Source organism: Littorina saxatilis, linkage group LG4, assembly GCF_037325665.1.
Source record: "Littorina saxatilis isolate snail1 linkage group LG4, US_GU_Lsax_2.0, whole genome shotgun sequence".
In the NCBI taxonomy this organism is placed as follows: domain Eukaryota; kingdom Metazoa; phylum Mollusca; class Gastropoda; order Littorinimorpha; family Littorinidae; genus Littorina; species Littorina saxatilis.
This window is the reverse complement of record NC_090248.1, coordinates 41,483,798-41,504,474: the sequence shown is the minus strand read 5'-3', so window position 1 is coordinate 41,504,474 and position 20,677 is coordinate 41,483,798. Positions and strand designations below refer to the sequence as shown.

The 20,677-nt window shown below is 41.5% G+C and overlaps 1 protein-coding gene and 1 long non-coding RNA gene across 3 annotated transcripts in view; both read right to left on the bottom strand.

Moving 5' to 3' along the window:
- Positions 1-20,677, bottom strand: part of LOC138964755 (neuroglian-like) — a 57,322-nt gene that overhangs the window by 12,769 nt on the left and 23,876 nt on the right. For both annotated transcript variants that reach the window (XM_070336800.1, XM_070336801.1), the window contains exons 11-20: positions 19,830-20,011; positions 16,381-16,566; positions 14,884-15,076; positions 13,920-14,080; positions 9,640-9,849; positions 8,965-9,205; positions 7,922-8,055; positions 5,901-6,114; positions 3,059-3,181; positions 995-1,177 (exon numbers count right to left, since the gene is read on the bottom strand). In XM_070336800.1, the coding sequence (XP_070192901.1) occupies positions 995-1,177; positions 3,059-3,181; positions 5,901-6,114; positions 7,922-8,055; positions 8,965-9,205; positions 9,640-9,849; positions 13,920-14,080; positions 14,884-15,076; positions 16,381-16,566; positions 19,830-20,011 (1,827 nt within the window). The remainder of the gene's footprint in view (positions 1-994; positions 1,178-3,058; positions 3,182-5,900; positions 6,115-7,921; positions 8,056-8,964; positions 9,206-9,639; positions 9,850-13,919; positions 14,081-14,883; positions 15,077-16,380; positions 16,567-19,829; positions 20,012-20,677) is intronic.
- On the bottom strand, positions 10,539-12,373 carry LOC138964756 (uncharacterized). Its single transcript, XR_011455201.1, has 2 exons — positions 12,191-12,373; positions 10,539-11,515 (listed from the first exon to the last, which is right to left on the bottom strand). It is a non-coding gene; the product is annotated as an uncharacterized lncRNA (long non-coding RNA).

The window sequence follows — 20,677 nt, the reverse complement described above, 5'->3', positions numbered from 1 at the left end:
CCGATTCCCACAACTTCATTATTTTTTCCCGATCGACGCTGATTTTCGAAATCTGCGTTCTCCCACACCCAAGCTCTTGTGCAATCGTTCGGCATGATTTCCCACTTTCCAGTTGTTTGACAACATTTATCCTTTGTTCTAAAGTCAGCGCATTTCTTCCTTTTTCTTGAATTTGAATTTCTTGCTGCCATCTTGTTAAACACGAATCACTCTTTCGAAGAGAAGATACATTCACTCATACACTTTCACTTCCGTTCCGCCGAACACGTTCCACGCGTTGGATTGGCTGCCTTGGAACTCTAGCAGCCAATCAAATGCGTCGACTTAAAACACTCACCAAGAATAGACTCTATCGGTATTCCAAGCTCTCGTAATCTCTCGCAAACTTCAGAGCATAGCAAAGCATGCGGTACAGCGATCTCGTGCGAGCTGCACAAGCCAAGGTTCGAAGTTCTCGCGATGTTCAAAGCATAACAAATAGCGTGTCTCGCGAGAGCTGCTCAGATACCGAATAATATCAACTGATCGATTTATCGTCTTCTTCGTCGATCGAACTTCCCAGTTTGCTGTGGATGTCCGTATTTAGCAGGTATATGACTTATTATGGACCCAAAATACGTGTCCGCGTCCGTAATGCCGAGGTGGCCGTAACGTACAGGTGTTTTACAGTGTAAAGCAGTCCGTGCCGAGACTGACTGTCCGTATTCTGCGAGTGTCCGCTAAGTCCAGTGACCGTATTTGACAGTTTTCACTGTAGCATAACTTTGTAAGCCATATTTTTCTACAGTGGAACTCCCCTTCTAAGACTCCCTCCCTTTTAAGACCCTGTTTTCTGATTTCTTGTTCATAACCTTTGTAAATTTACCCCCATTTTGAGACTCCCTCCTTTTCAAGACCTCATTTTCTCCGATTTGTGGAGGTCTTAAAAGGGGGGTTCCACTGTATCAACAGTTCTGTCTGACTACTGCGTCACCCTGTCACGCAAGCATCATACCTCCTGCCATGGAGGTGATGAGTTCGATGAAGTAGCCCTCCCCGCGGCCCTTGGTGGTTCGAGCCCAGATGTAGATGCGGTATTTGGTGTTGATCAGCAGACCGCTGAGCATGGCGGTGGTTGCGTAGGCGTCGTTGATCTGAGGGTCTCTCTCCTGCACCTCGCCCAGATCCAGTCCGATCACTGAAAGAATTAAATGTTGACACTGTTAACAAGCAGTTTAACAGAGAGAGAGACTGTCATACATCAAAGCAATCAATCACAAAACACCAGTGGACAAAACAAAACAGAATGCAAGAAAAGAAAGCAAAGAGAGAGAGAAAGAGAGAAAGAGAGACAGAGAGACAAACAGACATTCAGAGAATTACAGTCAAAATGGAAGAAGTGATTACAAATAAAGCAGTTTTTACCCTGAAATACAGGCAGCCATACGCCGCTTTCTGGGGAAGCATGCTGAGTATTTTTGTGTTTCTATAACCCTACGAACTCTGACATGGATTACAGGATCTTTTCTGTGCACACTTGGTCTTGTGCTTGCATGTACACACGAAGGTGGATAGGGCACTAGCAGTTCTGCACATAAGGTAACCTGGGAGATAGGAAAAATCTCCGACCTCAACCCACCAGGCGTGGCTGGGATTCGAATCCGCATTTTTCCGCATTGGAGGCCGGCATATTATCCACTTAGCCACTATGCCCGTCGCAGCAGAACACTGACCATCACAAGGGTGCAGCTGAGAACATTTAAAAAACTGAAAATGGGTTACTGTGAAGGAAATCACGAATAACACTAACAGGCAAAGTGATATCCTCCACGCTTTTAGAAGCGCTAACCAGAGATATAGCGTGACATAGCGAAGTGTGTTGCACGGACTGTGAACTCAGCTCACTGACCGAGGAGAGTTGACGTTGTAAATCGCAACGAAGATATCGTTACACTTAACCACTGTCCGGGGACAGAGAGGGGTTGTCACAGTAATCGACCGGGAGAAAGGAAGCCCGAGTAAAGCACTTAACAGGTAAACGGAATAAGCATTTGAATATCGCTAGTGTTTATCGCATAAGTGAATCGACTAACACTGTAAACTGTAAACATAGCAGACAGATATCTAAGACAAGATGTCCGCTATTTATGTTGTGCAGTGCGTCATATAACCGGTCTGAAAGGAAGATAGCGACAAGATGACAGTATGAAGGATCTGAGAAGCCGACGAAGTATCATGCCTATAGACCCGCATAGCTGAGATTCGACGGGATTTCGAGAAGCTAGTGCAAGGTTATGGTTGTCCGTATAGTTGGACCATAGAGGTCACAGGGCGATAGAAACTGAGTAGACCGAGGTCGCCAGTAGAAGGAATTAGTAGTTAAATACATTTCCTAGTGAACGGCCATAGACGCTGTGTAATTCTGTGTATGAACAGAGTTAAAATATGTCTACAAGATCTTAATTACTTAAGATATAAGGAATGTTTAGTAGGCAGAGCAGACGGTGATTTAAGTCTGCCGGAATAGGAACTGTAACTGTTTTTTTGAGTCGATACCCGTAAAATAGATATCGTGTGCCTGTTTGTGTATTTCTCTAACTAAGTGAAGGGTAGAGAGTTTTGTTAGTGCAATTGTGTACGAGATTGTAATCTCGAGTTGTTTTTGCCTACAAAACTGTGAGTACCGGATTTTTGAATACCTAACATTTATGTTTATGATTGTGTGTATTTGTGTGTATGTTGTCATAGCTGAATAATACAGTGGAGGGAACCTACATTTGGAGTTGTGTTTGATTCCTGTATGACAGCATAGTAGCTCATTTGCATGTATTCACAGTTACATGGCAGCTGGTGGGGTCCAGGGATAATGCCCAGTTGGGGGGTTCTGTTATTAATCCCCCCCCCCCCCCCCCCCTCCCAAACATTTTTGAAAAACAGGATTTCCGTATCACCAAACATCGTTTTCCGTTTTCAGGGAAATGGAAGCACCCTTGCCAAAACAGGTCTCCTGACAAAACCACACTGACAATCACCAACATAGAGTAGAGCTGAATAACGAAAGCAATACAATCATGCTCACCACTTTGGTAGCCAATGTCGTAGCCCAGAATGTCCCCCCTGTTCTCCTCTGGCGGCTTCCATTCTAGGTTCACGTGATTGTCGCCTATGTTGATCGGTCGGAACAACTCCACTGGGCCTGGGACTGCATGAGAATAATATTGACATTAATAAAAATAATAATAACTATGTCAATTATACATTTTTGATTATGAATTTTGGAACGTTGGCAGTCTCTTTGTTTTTGGATCTTTTTTATATTAATTATACTTAATATATTTATCTATAAGAATATCATACGATGCAAGTCCTACTATAATTCTGAGCGCCTTAAAATAAAAAATTAATAATATACATAATAATAAAAATAATTTTAAACAACATACAAAATACAAACAGAATTATACAAATCTGTAAGTAAGGCAAGTTGGTATCTATCAGAGGAAACTAATACACCTACAATTCATTAACAGTACACAACACACACACACACCTGCACTCGCATGCACAGCACATGCGCACACACACCATACACACACACACACACAGTGTTCATTAGAGTTAAAAGGCATAGCTTTTCTTTACATGGTGCAAACAATACAGGAAATAAGGTAGAGCTCACAACTACAGCAGAACAACAAATTGAAAATGAATTCATGTTTGATATGAAAACAGCGGAAATGAAACGAACGCATATGATGAAATATTGTGGCTCACGAACAAGCTGAAGCCAAACTGTCACGGGATCAAGCAAGGGAGTCGAGCAACAAAAATGAAAATAAAAACAAATAATATATTAAACACACAAAAACGCACAAACAAGAGGCTCACATGTCGAAACACCAGTTCATCAACTAATTTCATGCATTCTGTACCGCAACACCAATTTATCTGTTTTGCAGCATTTTGTCGGTTATGCAGTATACAGACACGCAAGTAATTGTGGGATTTCCATGATAGCTAGCGCTGTAACAAACATATTTTGTAATCGCTTGCTGGAATTGATGTGTCAGTCACATAATGGACTAGGATTAGGAATAGCTAGGAAGTTTTGAAAATGAACATGCTCTGCTGGGTAGGTTTTACCTTTGTTAATTAGGCCTAAAAAAAAATAGGTGTGGTTACGGTAACCCGACCTACCCTATTTTTAGGGACCGACCCTATAACTTTTTATTACATTTGTCAAAAAAAGAAAAAAAAAGAAAAAAAAACGAGTGCAGAAAACGCAATGAAAGCGACAGCGCTCGAGTAGCACTCTTATTTCCCTGTCAAGTAGGTTTAATTTGAACACATTAGAAAAAAAAGAAAGGAAAAAAAAAAGTGATTGCCTACCTTCCTACCCTATTTTTTTGGCTATGTTACCGTAACCACACCTATTATTTTTTTGGCCTTATCATACAGTGGAACACCCCTTTTCTTCTTCTTCTTAGTTCATGGGCTTAGACTCCCACGTACACTCGTGTTTTTGCACGAGTGGAATGTTACGTGTATGACCGTTTTTACCCCGCCATTTAGGCAGCCATACGCCGCTTTCGGAGGAAGTATGCTGGGTATTTTCGTGTTTCTATAACCCACCGAACTCTGACATGTATTACAGGATCTTTTCCGTGCGCACTTGGTCTTGAGCTTGCGTGTACACACAAAGGGGGATAATTAAGTCACTAGCAGGTCTGCACATAAGTTGACCTGGGAGATCGGAAAAATAGGCGGCCGCGGCCGGGATTCGAACCCTCGACCTTCCGATTAAGAGGCCGACGTCTTACCACCCCGCCACAGCGCCCGTCGAACACCCCTTTTAACACACACCCCCCCCCCCCCCCAATTTCAGACCTCTCCCCTTTTAAGGCCTTATTTTTTTTTTTATAGATTTTCGGTTCATAACCTCTCTAAGTGTACCCCCGTTTTCAGACTCCTTTTTCAAACCTGAATTTATCAGATTTTTTGAAGATCTTAAAAGGAGGGTTCCACTGTAGCAGACATGGTGCATATTCTTTCTTTATTTGGTGTTTAACGTCGTTTTCAACCACGAAGGTTATATCGCGACGGGGAAAGGGGGGGGGGGGGGGGAGGAGATGGGATAGAGCCACTTGTCAATTGTTTCTTGTTCACAAAAGCACTAATCAAAAATTTGCTCCAGGGGCTTGCAACGTAGTACAATGTATTACCTTACTGGGAGAATGCAAGTTTCCAGTACAAAGGATGTAACATTTCTTACATACTGCTTGACTAAAATCTTTACAAACATTGACTATATTCTATACAAGAAACACTTAACAAGGGTAAAAGGAGAAGCAGAATCTGTTAGTCGCCTCTTACGACATGCTGGGGAGCATCGGGTAAATTCTTTCTCGTCCCAACCAATATGGGACTCCCCCTAACCCGCATATTTGATTAGTACATACTAACATACACAAGCCAAACAAAATTATTGAAGTAAAGAAATATTTGTGCAGTGGATATACAGAACTAAACAAAGCAAATATATATTAAGACAAGTGCTTTAAGAAATATTACAAGGAAGTGGCATATTGCAGTTAAAAACGGGAGTAAATACTTAAGAATACAACATCCGGCTCCTCAAACTTGTTGTTCACTTAAAATCTGGGGTTAAAGCATCTGAAAACTGCCAATCATCTGAGAGTTACATTGTCTAAAACCGTGGAACCCTGCTTTCAAGGTTCGCCAATTTAAGTCTTCTCCCCCATGTAAGACCTTTGTCAGATTTTCTATTCATAATCTCTGAAAATTGACCTCTGTTTTAAGGCTCGATTCTAATTTTGTATTGTTTGTTTTTTTGTCTTTAAAGGGAGGTTTCACTGTACAAATAAGCACGTTGACCAAAACGGTAAAAGCGGTCAACTCACAGCCAGGGTCGGTCTGGAAGCGGTAGACGTCCGAGGGCGGGGAGACGTAGTAGTTGTTCATGACGGCGACGGTCACCTCCACAGTGGTGTAGGGAAGCAAATCTTCCACCGTGGCGTTGAACCTGTTCCCCACTCTCGACTCCATGGCCTCTTCCGGGGAGATGTCCCACTCGCGCAGCGTGTCTGTTCTGTCGCCTTGCTGCCAGAACTGCATCTGATGGTGAGATAAAGTTTACGACATGACACGGGTGCTGCTAGAATAGACGATGTTCGGAAGTAACCTCTACAAAAGTGTTATTGGTCGTATCGGTTAGATATACTTGTAAATTCGCCTCTTGGCTGGGTACAGATCCAACAAAAAGGTTACGTCAATTCTTGTCTTCAAAATCTAGCCGAGTGAAATAGACAAATCCAGAAAATAACTGTGTCTGGGTTTTAGGGTTGTGAAAGAGTGAGTACCCTTGCTTTTTCAAGGACAAACAAATTCACATGTGCTCCTGTCCACATTTTTAAGACAAACACCCCTTGCTAGTGATTGGCCACTCCAATGTTTGTCCAAGAAAAAGCAAGGGTATTCACTTTTTCACAACCCATACAAACCCCACAGTTATTTTTCAGAATTTGTCTATTTTACTTGGCTAGATTTTGAAAACAAGAAACCTTTCTGTTGGGTCTGTACCCAGACGAATTTATTTGTCAATCGCACCAATACGACAATTAACACTTTTTTGAAGGTCTCAAAGAACTTCCGAAAGTTCTCCTAGTCTAGGGACTCTCTAAAGATCACCTAATGGGGTCTTTTGACCCCTTAAAAATTAAAATTGGGATACCAGGACCCTCTAGGTAGAGTATCTGTGGGAAAATCTGATAGACATCATCAGAAATGATTAAAGTTATTTCCCTTTAGATCTCAGCTGTCACAAGTCATGGGTGTGAGGAAGAATGTTTGGATGATTGGTGATGTCTTGAGCGTGCTCTGTATGTAAAAGAGAAGGCGTTTGCCATTAAACAACAGACCTGTTTACCCTAAACCTGAGGCAAGAGTACTTTTTCAAAAAGTTAAGTGTATTTTTTAACAAGTTGGTGTACTTCGCAAGCAAAGCCATATGGGCTAGGCAAAACGTACGCCGTGGGTGCAAACGTGTTTGTGTAAGAATAGCATGTCTTGTGAACATCTTCAGAATTTAACTCCTTCCGATACAACAGGGATAAAACAATTTTATTTACCTGTCAGTTTATAACATTATAACCAGTGTCTTCCAAGCAGATTGATAATGAAAAGATGAAGTTCGTGAAATAACATCTGCGGTTGACAGTGGCAAGTTCATTTTTACAATCATCTCAGAAAACATTGCTTCAGCACTGACTACAGCCTTTTCTTCTGGCAGGATTTGCTTTGCGGGAATGAACTTAATAACTCCTTGGCAGCTTTCAGCGGATTTCTTTGCAGCAACCTTGTCCATGTGAGTTTTGGAACTGCAGTGTCGTTCGATGTCATATTTCCCAGCATGGACAACGGAGAAATCTGATTTACAATACTTGCAGTGTGCATGACTTTTTCCCATAGTAGACTCCACAATTCCTGTCTCTTTCTTATATTTCTCCAAGAAAATCTGCTGCTTCTGCTGTTTAGACTTGGTACAGTCATCCGAAACTGGCACATTTTACCGCTTCATTTTGCCACGATTGTCCAGACGATCGCACGTGCCAACAACTGAACAAGGTTTCCACAGCTGAAGACTCGCTGTCATAGTTATCTCCCTTCGACCGAAACCGGTATCAGTTGTACCATCCCGTAATCAGCACACCAACACCGGAAAACGTATTCTAGACTTTTTCTTATGCGTATTTTGTGCGTGTGTCGCGTATTTGCGTACTGATAATAATTTGGCGTACAAAATACGCCCAAATCGTACTGGTAAACAGGTCTGAAACAACAAACAATTTTTTTAAATGTGTTGTAATCATTTCTGAATGATGTTGGTGTTTGATAAAATAAATATAAAACCCAAAACGTGTACCTTGAATCCACGGAATTCTCCTTTAATGGCGGTGGCTGTTGCATTGATTTGAGTGTAGTCAAAATCCCATTGCAGAACGGCATAGGTGTCTGCAATCTTTGACGCTTCCAGGTTTGTGCAAGTTACTGTAGGAACTGGAAAGCATAGGAACAGATGTTAGTAGAAAACGGCTAGGACAAGGAGACAGCATCTTAAGTAATTCTTGTCTTTTGGTACATCTCCCACACAGAAATCTCCCCCTTTCAGAACAGTTTATAACAGTGTGAACAGTCAATAAGTTAAACTTGTTCTGCGGCAGAAATTAAAATAAATTAAAAAAAAACACCACTCAGAGAAAGAAAAACTTTGTCACAATCATCACCACTACTCAGAGAAAGAGAAACTGTGTCACAATCATCACCACTACTCAGAGAAAGAGAAACTTTGTCACAATCATCACCACTACTCAGAGAAAGAGAAACTTTGTCACAATCATCACCACTACTCAGAGAAAGAGAAACTTTGTCACAATCATCACCACTACTCAGAGAAAGAGAAACTTTGTCACAATCATCACCACTACTCAGAGAAAGAGAAACTTTGTCACAATCATCACCACTACTCAGAGAAAGAGAAACTTTGTCACAATCATCACCACTACTCAGAGAAAGAGAAACTTTGTCACAATCATCACCACTACTCAGAGAAAGAGAAACTTTGTCACAATCATCACCACTACTCAGAGAAAGAGAAAATTTGTCACAATCATCACCACTATACTCAAAGAAAGAGAAACTTTGTCACAATCATCACCACTACTCAGAGAAAGAGAAACTTTGTCACAATCATCACCACTACTCAGAGAAAGAGAAACTTTGTCACAATCATCACCACAACTCAGAGAAAGAGAAACTTTGTCACAATCATCACCACTACTCAGAGAAAGAGAAACTTTGTTACAATCATCACCACTACTCACTACTCAGAGAAAGAGAAACTTTGTCACAATCATCACCACAACTCAGAAAAAGAGAAACTTTGTCACAATCATCACCACTACTCACTGTTTTCTCCAGTAAACCCTCGTATGATAACAGGGTCCTGCCGAGCAAATCCCACACTGTTCCGAGCCCGTATTTGAATTTTGTACGGTTCGTACACTTCACTACCCCCTCTGTCCATGCTGTGCTCGTAGGTTCTCCAGTCTTCTATAGGTATAGGTACCACTTGATTTTCAAAGCCTTCTCGTGATACCTGCAGCTCATACTGGAAGCCTTCTCCATTGTGTTTGATCTGTGGCATCGGCTGCAAAAGGAATCAAAAGAGTCTAATGCGTTGGCGGTGTTGTGCTTCACTCTGTGTTTGACCTGTGGAACTGGCTACAAAAGGAATCAGTGTTTCACATCACCTCATTAAGGAACTATCGATCATATCTTCTAGTCTTAACAAAGAATTAAACAAGGAGTATTGGTAATGGTATCTCCTGAAAACCAGCCTTTTACAGTGGAAACCCCCTTTTAAGACCTCCAAAAATCTGAGAAAATCAGTCTTAACAATGAGGGAGTCTTAAAATGGGGGTAGTTTTACAGAGGTTATGAGCAGAGTCTGAGAAAACAAGGTCTTAAAAAGGAGGGCGTCTTAAATTGGGGGGTCTCAAAAGGAGGTTCCACTGCATCTGAAAGCAGTACCTGGATGCCTGGTCACAAGCAGTCAAACCAAGTCTCATCCATGTTACTTACCGTCCACTCAATGTGAAGCTCGCCAAGCCTGTCCCCGATGGTTCTCAAGTTGGCTGGATTGGCGTCAGGTACAGCATCCTTAGTTCTGCAGACGGTGGGGCTGGGGAAGCTTGGGTCGCTCTCCCCGATCTTGTTGTAGGCGATCACCCGGAACGTGTAGTTCACCCACGGTGACAGACTGATGTTGGCCGTGTTGTAGATAGAATCCACCTGCAGGAAAATACAGTAACCTCTGTGTTAACCAGACAGGCCAACCATTCGATGGGTTAAAACCAGAACCATCTAACTGGATTTCCACCATTTTGAGAAATGGCCACTTGAAGATTTCAACCCCTTATAAAAAATAGTAAACACAGGATTGTAGCCCTCATATTTTACACACTTGACTTAGAGGAAACACTGGTCATGCACACTAGTAATCAATTTAATTGAACAACTTTTTCATATGCAAAAAAGGTATAATTTGTTCTGCTTCCAGAATACACTCCTGCTCTTTTCTCAGTTCTGGAGCTAGAAAAGCCCAGTGCACCATAGCTGCTTCTGACTTCCACACAGACCCCACTGTGGCCTGTGCTACAGCAGTCAGAAGCAGCCTCCTCACACATAGCATGTTCTGCTTCCAAGCAAAGCTTATACTGTACATTAGTTCAAATCGTTTTTCAAAGTTTATTACCGTCATAAACAAACAAATGTCAAGTCACTTGCAAAAATATCATCAAGGACTCATGTATTCATTCATTGTGTGGCCTAATGAACGCAACACGCATAAATAAAAATTAAATTGCCGGTACTTTTCATAGCGAAAAAAACCCACATAACAAAAACAACACACACACAAAACTCTCTCTGAAATCATTATACTTTTTTTTTTTATTGTGTTTTTCAAGAAATCCCAACGGTAATCTTATGTTGTATCAGCTCATATCGTTTTGCGTTACGCACAAAACTACACACCCAATAACACTAACAACAAACCAAACGAACAAAGCAGCAAACAAGCAAACAAACAAACAAATAAACACAAGGCTGAAGGCGCATTTTAACCACACAATGCAAATGGTAACAAAATCACGAGCTTTAGATCCTGACTGCATGCTACTCTGTTCATTATCAAGAAAACAAATTGGCATTCTTACCTTTTGTTGTACTTTCCTCTTCACAAAAATGTTGTGCACAAAGGTCGAAATAAATAATACACATTTTGCACTTTTAACAGTCGACCTCCTGTACTGCTTTTGTCTTTGCCGTTTGACCAGTTATTCCTGTGTAAAATTCATCTCTGAGTGTCTTCGCTTTTCGAACACACCTTTTCTCGTAGTCCCGGGTTGCAGAGTCTTTAAGTTCGGCTGAACTTCTTCTCATGAGGTGTCACATAGGATGCTTCCTTCATCGATGACAGAATTTTCTTTGTTGGGGTTCCATAAACAGATGGAAGAGATGCTGTGGTAGTTTCACCTGAAGGAGCAGTGTCTGACATATATACTACAAGCTGATGTGAATACACCTACAGGGTAACAGAAACTGTGGAAGCACACACAGGAGAAAGATGTACAGGAGTTGGGTAGCTTGATTCATTTTTGAGGGGTGGAATCACAATCAGCAAGTATTGGAGTTGATGCATGACTCGAACAGGAGGATAACCCCCATTCACCATGTTCTCAAAAGGATCTTCGATTGAAGAAACAGCACAATCGTCATATTTTGGGGTAGATTTTGCCAATGGAGACGCATCAAAGTCATCAGGTTTCACTTTTAGCATTGGCAGAAAGGAGATTATGCAACCGTAATCCGTGAATCCGAAGGACAGTTTCCTGAAATGCATGGTGCTTCTTACTTGCCTGGACGGCCTGATGATTCATCTCCTTTCAAACAGCGTCTGCAAAAGACATGGATACTATGAATGTTATCTCCTTTGAACAGGCAATTACTACATGTACTTCTATTTTAAAATTATTAACCGATAATAAAAAAAAGGTAATTGCCTCCGTATTATCGCTTCTGCGTTAAAACTTTGGATAGTTTTCGTGTTTCTATTCACACAAACAAATGAAACATTAGTACTTGATTACACTCTGACCACTCATGCTCATCAGTTTGACATTGTGATAACCTCTGAATAACAAAATATATTAGAGTCAATTAAACTGACAAAATCCATCAACCAAATCATTCATCTATCCATCTTTACAAGCATACACAAATACTGTAAACACTCACTTACATTTTTTTTATTTTTTAACAAACACTAAAGAGCTGCATGGATACACTACAACATTAAGGCATGAGCACATGCACACACCGTCACACACAAACACACACTGACACAAACAAACACACACGCGCGCAAGAACATTCACGCTGAAACAAACACATTTACCTGCCTGTGTTTTACAATTAGGAAAACAAAACACAAAAAGCTAGGAATCAGTTTGCAGATACAGGATTTAGACTGAATCAGAAGGTTAATCCCCTATATTTAAAAAAGGAATCTGAATTTCAGCTTTTATGGTCTGTTCAAATGGGGAAAAACATAATACTTGAAGATACTCACTTGAATCTGTGTCCTGACTCGAGCAACAGCCAAATTGACTGTGCAGCAGATGTAAAAATGGCAGAGAGCTGTTCTCTGTTCCATTGTTTTCAGAAAGTGGACCATCCTTTTGTCAGTTTAGGACACCACCCCCCCCCACCCCACCCCACCCCCTTGCACCCACTTTACCACCAACCCCCCTCCCCGGCCCCAACCCCCTTATTACCACCCTCCTCCCTCAATATCAAGGGACTGCATCTTTTCCAATTCATTCTTCATTCACTTTTTATCACAGGAAAGTTAATTGTGTTTCAACCCTGTACATCCGGAGTCAGGAATTCGGATACTGACACTTGACAGGTGTCACTGACCTGTTTTAGTTCCCACAGTCTATCAAATTCCTTTTTCTGTCAACAGCAGACTCTACTACTGCTAGTTACACTATTCTGTGTGCTGGAGGAAATCCTACACCACACAGAAAGGGTCAAGACCAGATACCACTATCGCTAATGTGCGCTTATCTGGCTGCGCTGTGAACAGGAAAAATGACTGTGACACAGCAAGCAGAAGAGGTCAGGTGACGATGGCTGCATCTGGCTCGCTGTGAAACACTCCCCTTTCCCCACAGGCCTCAGTAGCAGAACAGACTAAACTGAACTTAGCACGTTCTGCTTCCAACCTGGATGGAGTTAGAGGGTTCTGCTTCCAAGATGAGCAGGAGAAATGCTTGGAGCCAGAACAAATTATGACTTATAAATACGCAATTATGCAAGATTTTCAAGAATCCTTTACAGAAAGTGAGAATCATGTTACCATAAGTCAAATAACTATAAAGTTGCAAAACAGGTTATTTTGAGGTAATTGGTTCTGGTTTTAGCCCATCGCATTGTGAACCTCAAGTGTAGCAAATTAAATTCTTTTTGAATTTTCAGCATAGCAAATAGTGCTGTAGTGTATTGTCTAAAATTTATTCGCACATCCACATCTTTGCTATTTCGTGGAAGAATAGATACATTTTTATTTAGTAAAAGAAAAAACACTATGGCCAATAGATAGTGTCTGCAGTGACACTTAACCGAGTAGACAATGTTCTATGACACAAATTCTGACTGTTACACGGAGTGAGAATCAGAAATGAGTACCGTGACTTACAAGAAAGAGCTAACTGTTTCATGCATGATATAATTTGTTTGAGCGTAGCAATTCATAAGCTTGGTGTAAAAGCATAGCAATGTGTCTCAAAACGTAGCACGCGAGGCTAAAAGCGTAAAAGTTGGCAGCTCGGTTTAACCCACTGCCTCCCAGAGCGCCCAATAGCGTCCGCAAGATTAACCGTCAGCAGATCTCTTAAGTGTTGCATGAATCATCTGCAAGATCGCTTTTCCCTTTTGTACCGAGAGACAGCATGGCTTGAGAAGATGATAGTGAGCCTTGCTTTATTGGATCATTCAGTTAAACGGGAACTGCAAAATGATTCTGTGTAGAGGGCAAATGCTAAACATTTAAAACCTTCCATTCCCTAAGTTAATAGAACATTTACCTACAGATAAAACAAGACATTCTCAAATACATCGGCCTAACAACTCAAACCTTGAGGTCGACGTACTTATAAGGATTTGTTTTGTCTACTGGGAAAAGTTCTATAGAGTTATCTTTCCTGTGGTTGTCCTTGATTTTAGAATGTTAGCCGTCTATCTGTTGTGAACATCAACGTAAACATATTCAAACTCAAAAGCCCATTAGTACTGACCCTCTCAGCAAAGGTCCAGGTGTCAGGGTTGAAAGTGGTGTTGTACTGGATGATGTAGTACTGAACAGGAGCGTTGTTGTAGCTCCCCGGCATCCACACGATGGTAGCGTTTCTCTCCTGGCACTTCTCAATCCGCACCTGGCTTGCCGCATCTGGCTTGTCTGCAAAACGTAAGCATAAAATTTAAAAAATGCAAGGTGTGGGTCTTCTTGTGTACGTTGACAGGCAGACAAATATATCACAGGGTTCTCAGCAGAAGTGCACATTAAAAACGTTTCCTTTGCATCTAAAATTAAAAAAAATAAAAATGTTGATACAAAAAGTTTTTAACGAGGAGAGGCCTGCCTCCCTAAGTGTGTGACCTCGAGTTTTCTGTGGCTTTAAGAAGTTGACAAAAACATGGTACTATACTTACTGGGATGCTCAACATCTGTTCAATTGTAATACATGTAGTAAGCTACTATTAAGTTTTATTACACTATATCTGTGCTGGTTAACTGTTGAATTTGGCAAGCTTGAAGGCAAATTTCTGTGCAAGTACCGACAATAAAGTGTTTGTTCTCATTCTTGTTCAATCTTATTTTTCAAGTAAAAAGACCAAGATCATTTATTTGTTTCTGATGACAGTGCACAAAATTTAGGGTTGGGTTAGGTTAGGTTAGTTTTGTTTTGGTTTTCTTTTATACGAAAAACTTTTCACTTGTCGGAAATCATGCCAGTTTTGTCAATTAGATTTTGGATGTTGGTTGCTTACCTTCTGTAGTCTGCAAATCAAATTTCTTTCTTTTTTTCCCACCGGACTGAAGCACCACCCCTCCCCCCCCCCCCCCCCCCCCCCCTTCTTTTTTGTTGTCTTTCTTTTAATTTTTATTATTATTAAAGTTCAACAAAAAGCTAGGGTCTGAAGGAAAAAAACAAGTTGGTCAAGGAAACCCGTTCTCCAAAACTCAAAACACACACAAACCTTTGACGGTGAGCATAGCGGAGGCTTCAGCCGCGTCCAGACCGTTGGTGGCGATGCAGGTGTAGGACCCAGAGTCCCTGACAATGGTGCCAGAGATGGTGAGGGAGTTGTCCTGGATGTTGGTAGTCATGCGTTGCACCACTGAGGAGATCTCCTTGTTGTCCTTCAGCCACTTGATCTGAAGCTTCTCAACCTAAAAGATGAAACATGTGTAACCGAATGCACAAAGCACAACAATCATCTTTGGAGGCAAAGCCAGTTGAGAATTTTAGAGTCAACTTAATAGCCCTACAAAAACTTCCATGGGTATGCAAAGGTTCCCCAAAACATACAAGGAGACAGCAGCAGCCTGACCCCATCAGAAACAGAACTCTACATTTCACATATGTCAGCGACGTAGAACATACGTCGAGCTCTATAATTAGGTCACGCTCTTCGCCAGCAGACAACTGCTGATGTCTGCTGTGAAGGGTTACGCAGTAGTCTCCCTGTCCCAGTTGGATTGATAGATTTCTATCTCAACATAGTTACATACAGCGCTGTACCACTGTGGATATAGATGGATACAGAAGTGCATTAATTAGAAGTAGTTAACGAACATTACATGCATTCGACGTGTAGTGATACAATCGCCTATTTGGGCTTTTCCTTAAAGCTGATGTTACTAAACATAGAATGGGTAAATCTGGAAGTTCTCAATAATTATGCAAACATTTTGAGTTCAGTAAAACCAGATAGTGAATTAACATCCATCACAAGTTCAAATTTTAAAGATCGAATTAATCAAAGGGTTGAATAAATATTGAGAACTTCCAGTGAACAAGAGCATACCAGGTAGTAGTAGCAGTTAGACCCTATCACAAGCAGCTCTCTACGATCCAGAGGTGTCTTGTCTAAGCATCACATATCAAATGTACAGGGCTAACACACACAAAAAGTGAAAAACCTGAAAGGCCAGGGTCCACGGCGGCGCCCCCCAGAAGCTGAGGCTTTTTTTTTATTATCTTGTAGGGACAAAGAACAAAGTTTTACTTTAAGAAAAGTTTTCAAAAACTAAATTTCCGACAAGAACCGGAAAGGTGTTAGCCCTGAATGTAGAGCTATAAAAAGGTCACACTCAAGGCCAGCAGACAACTCTGCAGAGTAGCAGCTGTTGTGAAAGGGGGACTACTGCGCCACCGTGTCCCAATATCATTTAGTGTGAGTGCTCTTGTTGACTGTGCTCGGTCATAAAGCGCGTGGAGCTGTAATAGGGACTTGCGCTATAGAAAATTTAGTTATCAATATTACAGTGGAGCCCCCCTTTTAAGACCTAAATAAATCTGACAAAACCAGATCTTAAAAAGGAAGGAGTCTTAAAATGGGGGTACATTTACAGAGGGTATGAATAGAAAGTCTAAGAAAACAGGGTCTTAAAAGGGAGGAAGTCTTAAATTGGGAAGTCTTAACAGTGGGGTTCCACTGTATTATTATAACCAGACACAAAACCACCCTCACCTCTTCAGGATCGGTGGTTCCAGAGCAGGTGAACTTGGCGTCATAGCCAGCGTTGACCTCCAGGTCCATCGGCGCTTGCTCGATCTTCGTCTTGCGTCTTACAAGGAGGAGGCCAGCCCTGCTGGTTTTGTTGAAAGAGTTCTCTGCTTCGCATCGAAACAAGCCTGCGTCTGATAACACCACTTGCTGCAAGACAAAACAGATGAGTTGTACTGTGAAATTAAAGTGCGATACCACCCCTCTCCCCCCCCCCCCCCTCTTCATAAGACTGAACAAATCTGACAAAAAGTGAGTTACATTGTGGAATTATTATACGTTATTTGTATTTTTGACCAAAATATGACATTTTACACAGATCGAGACAGTCAGTGTTCCTCAGAGCTCAGAGCTCAGAGACCGCGCTAGCAGTCGACGTGAACAATGACTGTCGAGATCTGTGTAAAATGTCATATTTTGGTCAAAAATACAAATAACATTTATGTATTGATCGATTCTGGTTAGAATTCCATTTAGTTCTTTCAATTGAACGCACACAAACTTGCACTATTTTGTAGTCTCGGCTGGCCGCATAAATATGAATTTTTGTCGGCCTCTGACGTCACATGGCTCAAAAAAGGAAAATCCAATGTTCAATCGATACATAGTCCATGGGTGAAAGCTATGAAAATCAAATTGACTGAAAATTTTTTTGAGGCAGGGGTCCAGGGGGGCAATTTTTGCATTATACATTGTGATTTTGTGGCCTTTCCTGGCAAAAAAATACACTTTTTGTCACTATCATGCAGGTCAAAAAAATACCTTCAGATTCTAATGATATGGTAAAAAGGGTAAACAAAATCAAAACAATTCACAGAAGTAATAATTTTTCTTTTGTATCTTTTCACACTGGCATCTTCCAACACAACGACACAATTGATAACAATTAACATTGACAACAGCCAATTACTAAATGAAATAGAAACTGAACAACTGAAATAAAAGTTCAAAATATTTAATTATAAGAAGCAAACATTGCCAGACAGGCATTGAAATAAATGATGAAACAGAATGTCACACATGCAAACAGCATGATGTAGCACTGCACAAAATAGCAACTAAGCAGTAGCATCTCTTATAGTGCAAAGTTCTCAAGGAAAAGCACTTGAGTTTCAAGCACCAAACTTATCACACACAGTTTTAGTTTCATGAACTCCAACCAGTCCCATCGCCTTTGTTGGCTAGACCAGCATCAATAAGATCTGTCCATGCGTTTTCCGCAGAAATCATGTCACCACTTCGTAATGCCTGCCAAAACGCGAGAACTTTTTTTTTTATCGTGATGCAGAGCGAATCCGAAAGCGAAGAAACCTCACCTACGGGGTTTACCGCATAGCAGTTCGAAAACGCGTTCCGCTTTTTTTTTTTTTTAATAAAAATTGCGGATTGACGGAATTTCCGTCAGACTTATTTTCAGATTGACGGATTTCAGTCAATTGACGGGCTACTTTCACCCATGATAGTCTGATACCTACACCCCCCCCCCCCCCTTTCATGAGCCCGCAACAAATCTGGGAATAATTTCAAAAGGGAATTTTACACTTTAGTTTTACTATGATCTCTTAGAAATGCGATAAAACTAGGCCTGAAATCAGTGGCCACATATAAAGATTTAAAAAAAATTCTCAAACAACACTGTAAAAACCATTTTCAAAGCAGATCAAATTAGGCTTTCAGCATAAAAACTATCTCAACACTGTTTTCCACAAATAAAGAAAAGCATCTTTCGAAGAGAAACACAAACCAGGTTGAAGGGTGTTCTTTCTTTCTTTATTTGGTGTTTAACGTCGTTTTCAACCACGAAGGTTATATCGCGATGGGGAAAGGGCGGAGATGGGATAGAGCCACTTGTTCTTTTTTTCTTTATTTGGTGTTTAACGTCGTTTTCAACCACGAAGGTTATATCGCGATGGGGAAAGGGGGGAGATGGGATAGAGCCACTTGTCAATTGTTTCTTGTTCACAAAAGCACTAATCAAAAAATTTGCTCCAGGGGCTTGCAACGTAGTACAATATATGACCTTACTGGGAGAATGCAAGTTTCCAGTACAAAGGACTTAACATTTCTTACATACTGCTTGACTAAAATCTTTACAAAAATTGACTATATTCTATACAAGAAACACTTAACAAGGGTAAAAAGAGAAACAGAATCCGTTAGTCGCCTCTTACGACATGCTGGGGAGCATCGGGTAAATTCTTCCCCCTAACCCGCGGGGGGTGTTGAAGGGTGTAGGGATGAACATTAAAACAAATTCAAAGCAGGACCGTTTTCTGTGCATTGCGGACATTTTTTATTGAATTAACGTATGGGCTTGGTACAGGTGTAAGCTACAAGATTAATTCAGCCGAAAGAGTCCCCCCTCTGCACAGGAAGCAGCCGGGCTGTAGAGTTTGGCATGTGCAGGGCCTGTAGAGTTTGGCATGTGCAGGGCCTGTAGAGTTTGGCATGTGCAGGGCCTAGCATTGGAAAAAGTGAGTTCAGCTTACAAAGGCGGGGATTTTGAAGATTTATTGGCGATTTTTTACCTAAAATGACTGCCCCCCCCCCCCCCCCCAAAGAAGATTGAGCAACTAAATTATGCCATAGTCCATAGTCTGTATCGGCACATTACTTCTTCTAACTTGCCTTCCGCCTTCGGAACGAAATCCAGCCATTCCCACTTCCAGGAATACCTGGATTCTTTGTCACTGAATGGCTGACCACATTCAACAATGTCGCTTCGAGACATTATTTCAAGTCTAGAGCCACAAAACACCGGCACTAAGCATGCTCGCGCGATGCCAGAGGAAGTACGTGCTCAAGCAAACTGTCAAACCGATTGAGAATTGAACCGAACGGCGCACAAAACGAAAGCGGGGACTGTTTGGGTTTACCGTTTGGGAATAACAGGTTTTTTGCATTTCGGCGTACACCAAATCGAGTTCCGCGTACTGGAGATGTTATTTTGGCGTAAAGTACGCCGAACGGCTTACAATGCTAGGCCCTGTATGTGTTCCAAGGTGAAGGAATGCAACTATTCACTGTAAAAGCCTGGCCAGGTTTGAGATGTTTAGCCGAATAGACGATATTCGGTGATAAGTCAGGATTGTATGGAAACGGTGGAAACTTTCCCATGAGACATTACAGGCCAGTCACTAGCGAGGGTGTGTGTCTCATACTTGTGCACAGGAACCATGTGTCAAAAGTACGTCCAAGAAAAAGCAAGCGTACAGTGGAACCCCCCTTTTAAGACCTCCAAAAGTCTGAGTAAACAGGGTCTTAAAAGGGAGGAAGTCTTAAATTGGGGGGTCTTAAAAGGGGGGTTCCACAGTACTCACTCTTTCACATCCCATACAAACCCAAGTTATTTCCGGAATTTGTCTATTTTTTACACTACAAGGAAGTAATCTGCAGCCATATTTTTCTCTCACCTTGATGTAGAGATCTCCGGAGGTCTGGATCTTGTACCTGCCCCCAGTGATCTGCTGGTCGTCCTTGAACCAGGTGATGATGGGGTCCGGTTTGCCGGTCACGCGACACGTCACGTTGATGGTCGTTCCCTCCGCCACCACCTTCCTGTTGTCTGGGGGCTTGATGATGGTTGGTGCCTCGGCTAGATAAGAAAAAAAGAAAATCTTTAGTCTTCTTTGTTCATGGGCTGAAACTCCCATGGCTTTTACCTGTATGACTGTTTTTAGCCTGCCATTTAGGCAGCCATATGCAGCTTTCGATGATGCATGCTGGGTATTTTTGTGTTTCTATAACCAACTGAACTCTGACATGGATTACAGGATCTTTTCCGTGCGCAGTTGGTCTTGTGCTTGCGTGTACACACGAAGGTGGATAAGGCACTAGCAAGGTCTGCAAATACGTTGACCTGGGAGATCAGAAAAAAATCTCCACTCTTAACCCACCAGGTGCGGCCGGGATTTGAACCCACGACCTTCTGCTTGGGAGGTAGATATCTCATCCCCAAGTCCATTGTACCCGTCTAAAATCCCTGGTGAAATGAATGTGTTAAACTGCTGGTAAAGCATACAAATTTATAAAACAAAACAAAACGGGCAGCACACCTAAGAAACTGTTTACCAGTAATTCCTGCATTGATACAAAAGTGGTTGTATTATTTCTCTGAAACAGTACTTTGTGAAGCCTATTGCTCAATTTATGTGTCACAAAGAAAGTCAGTCATTTTGTGCAAAGTTTGAAGTCGTCTGATTTTGAAAATGAACAATAAGCAGGCATTATTTTGTGTTCTATACAACAGTTGTGCATACCA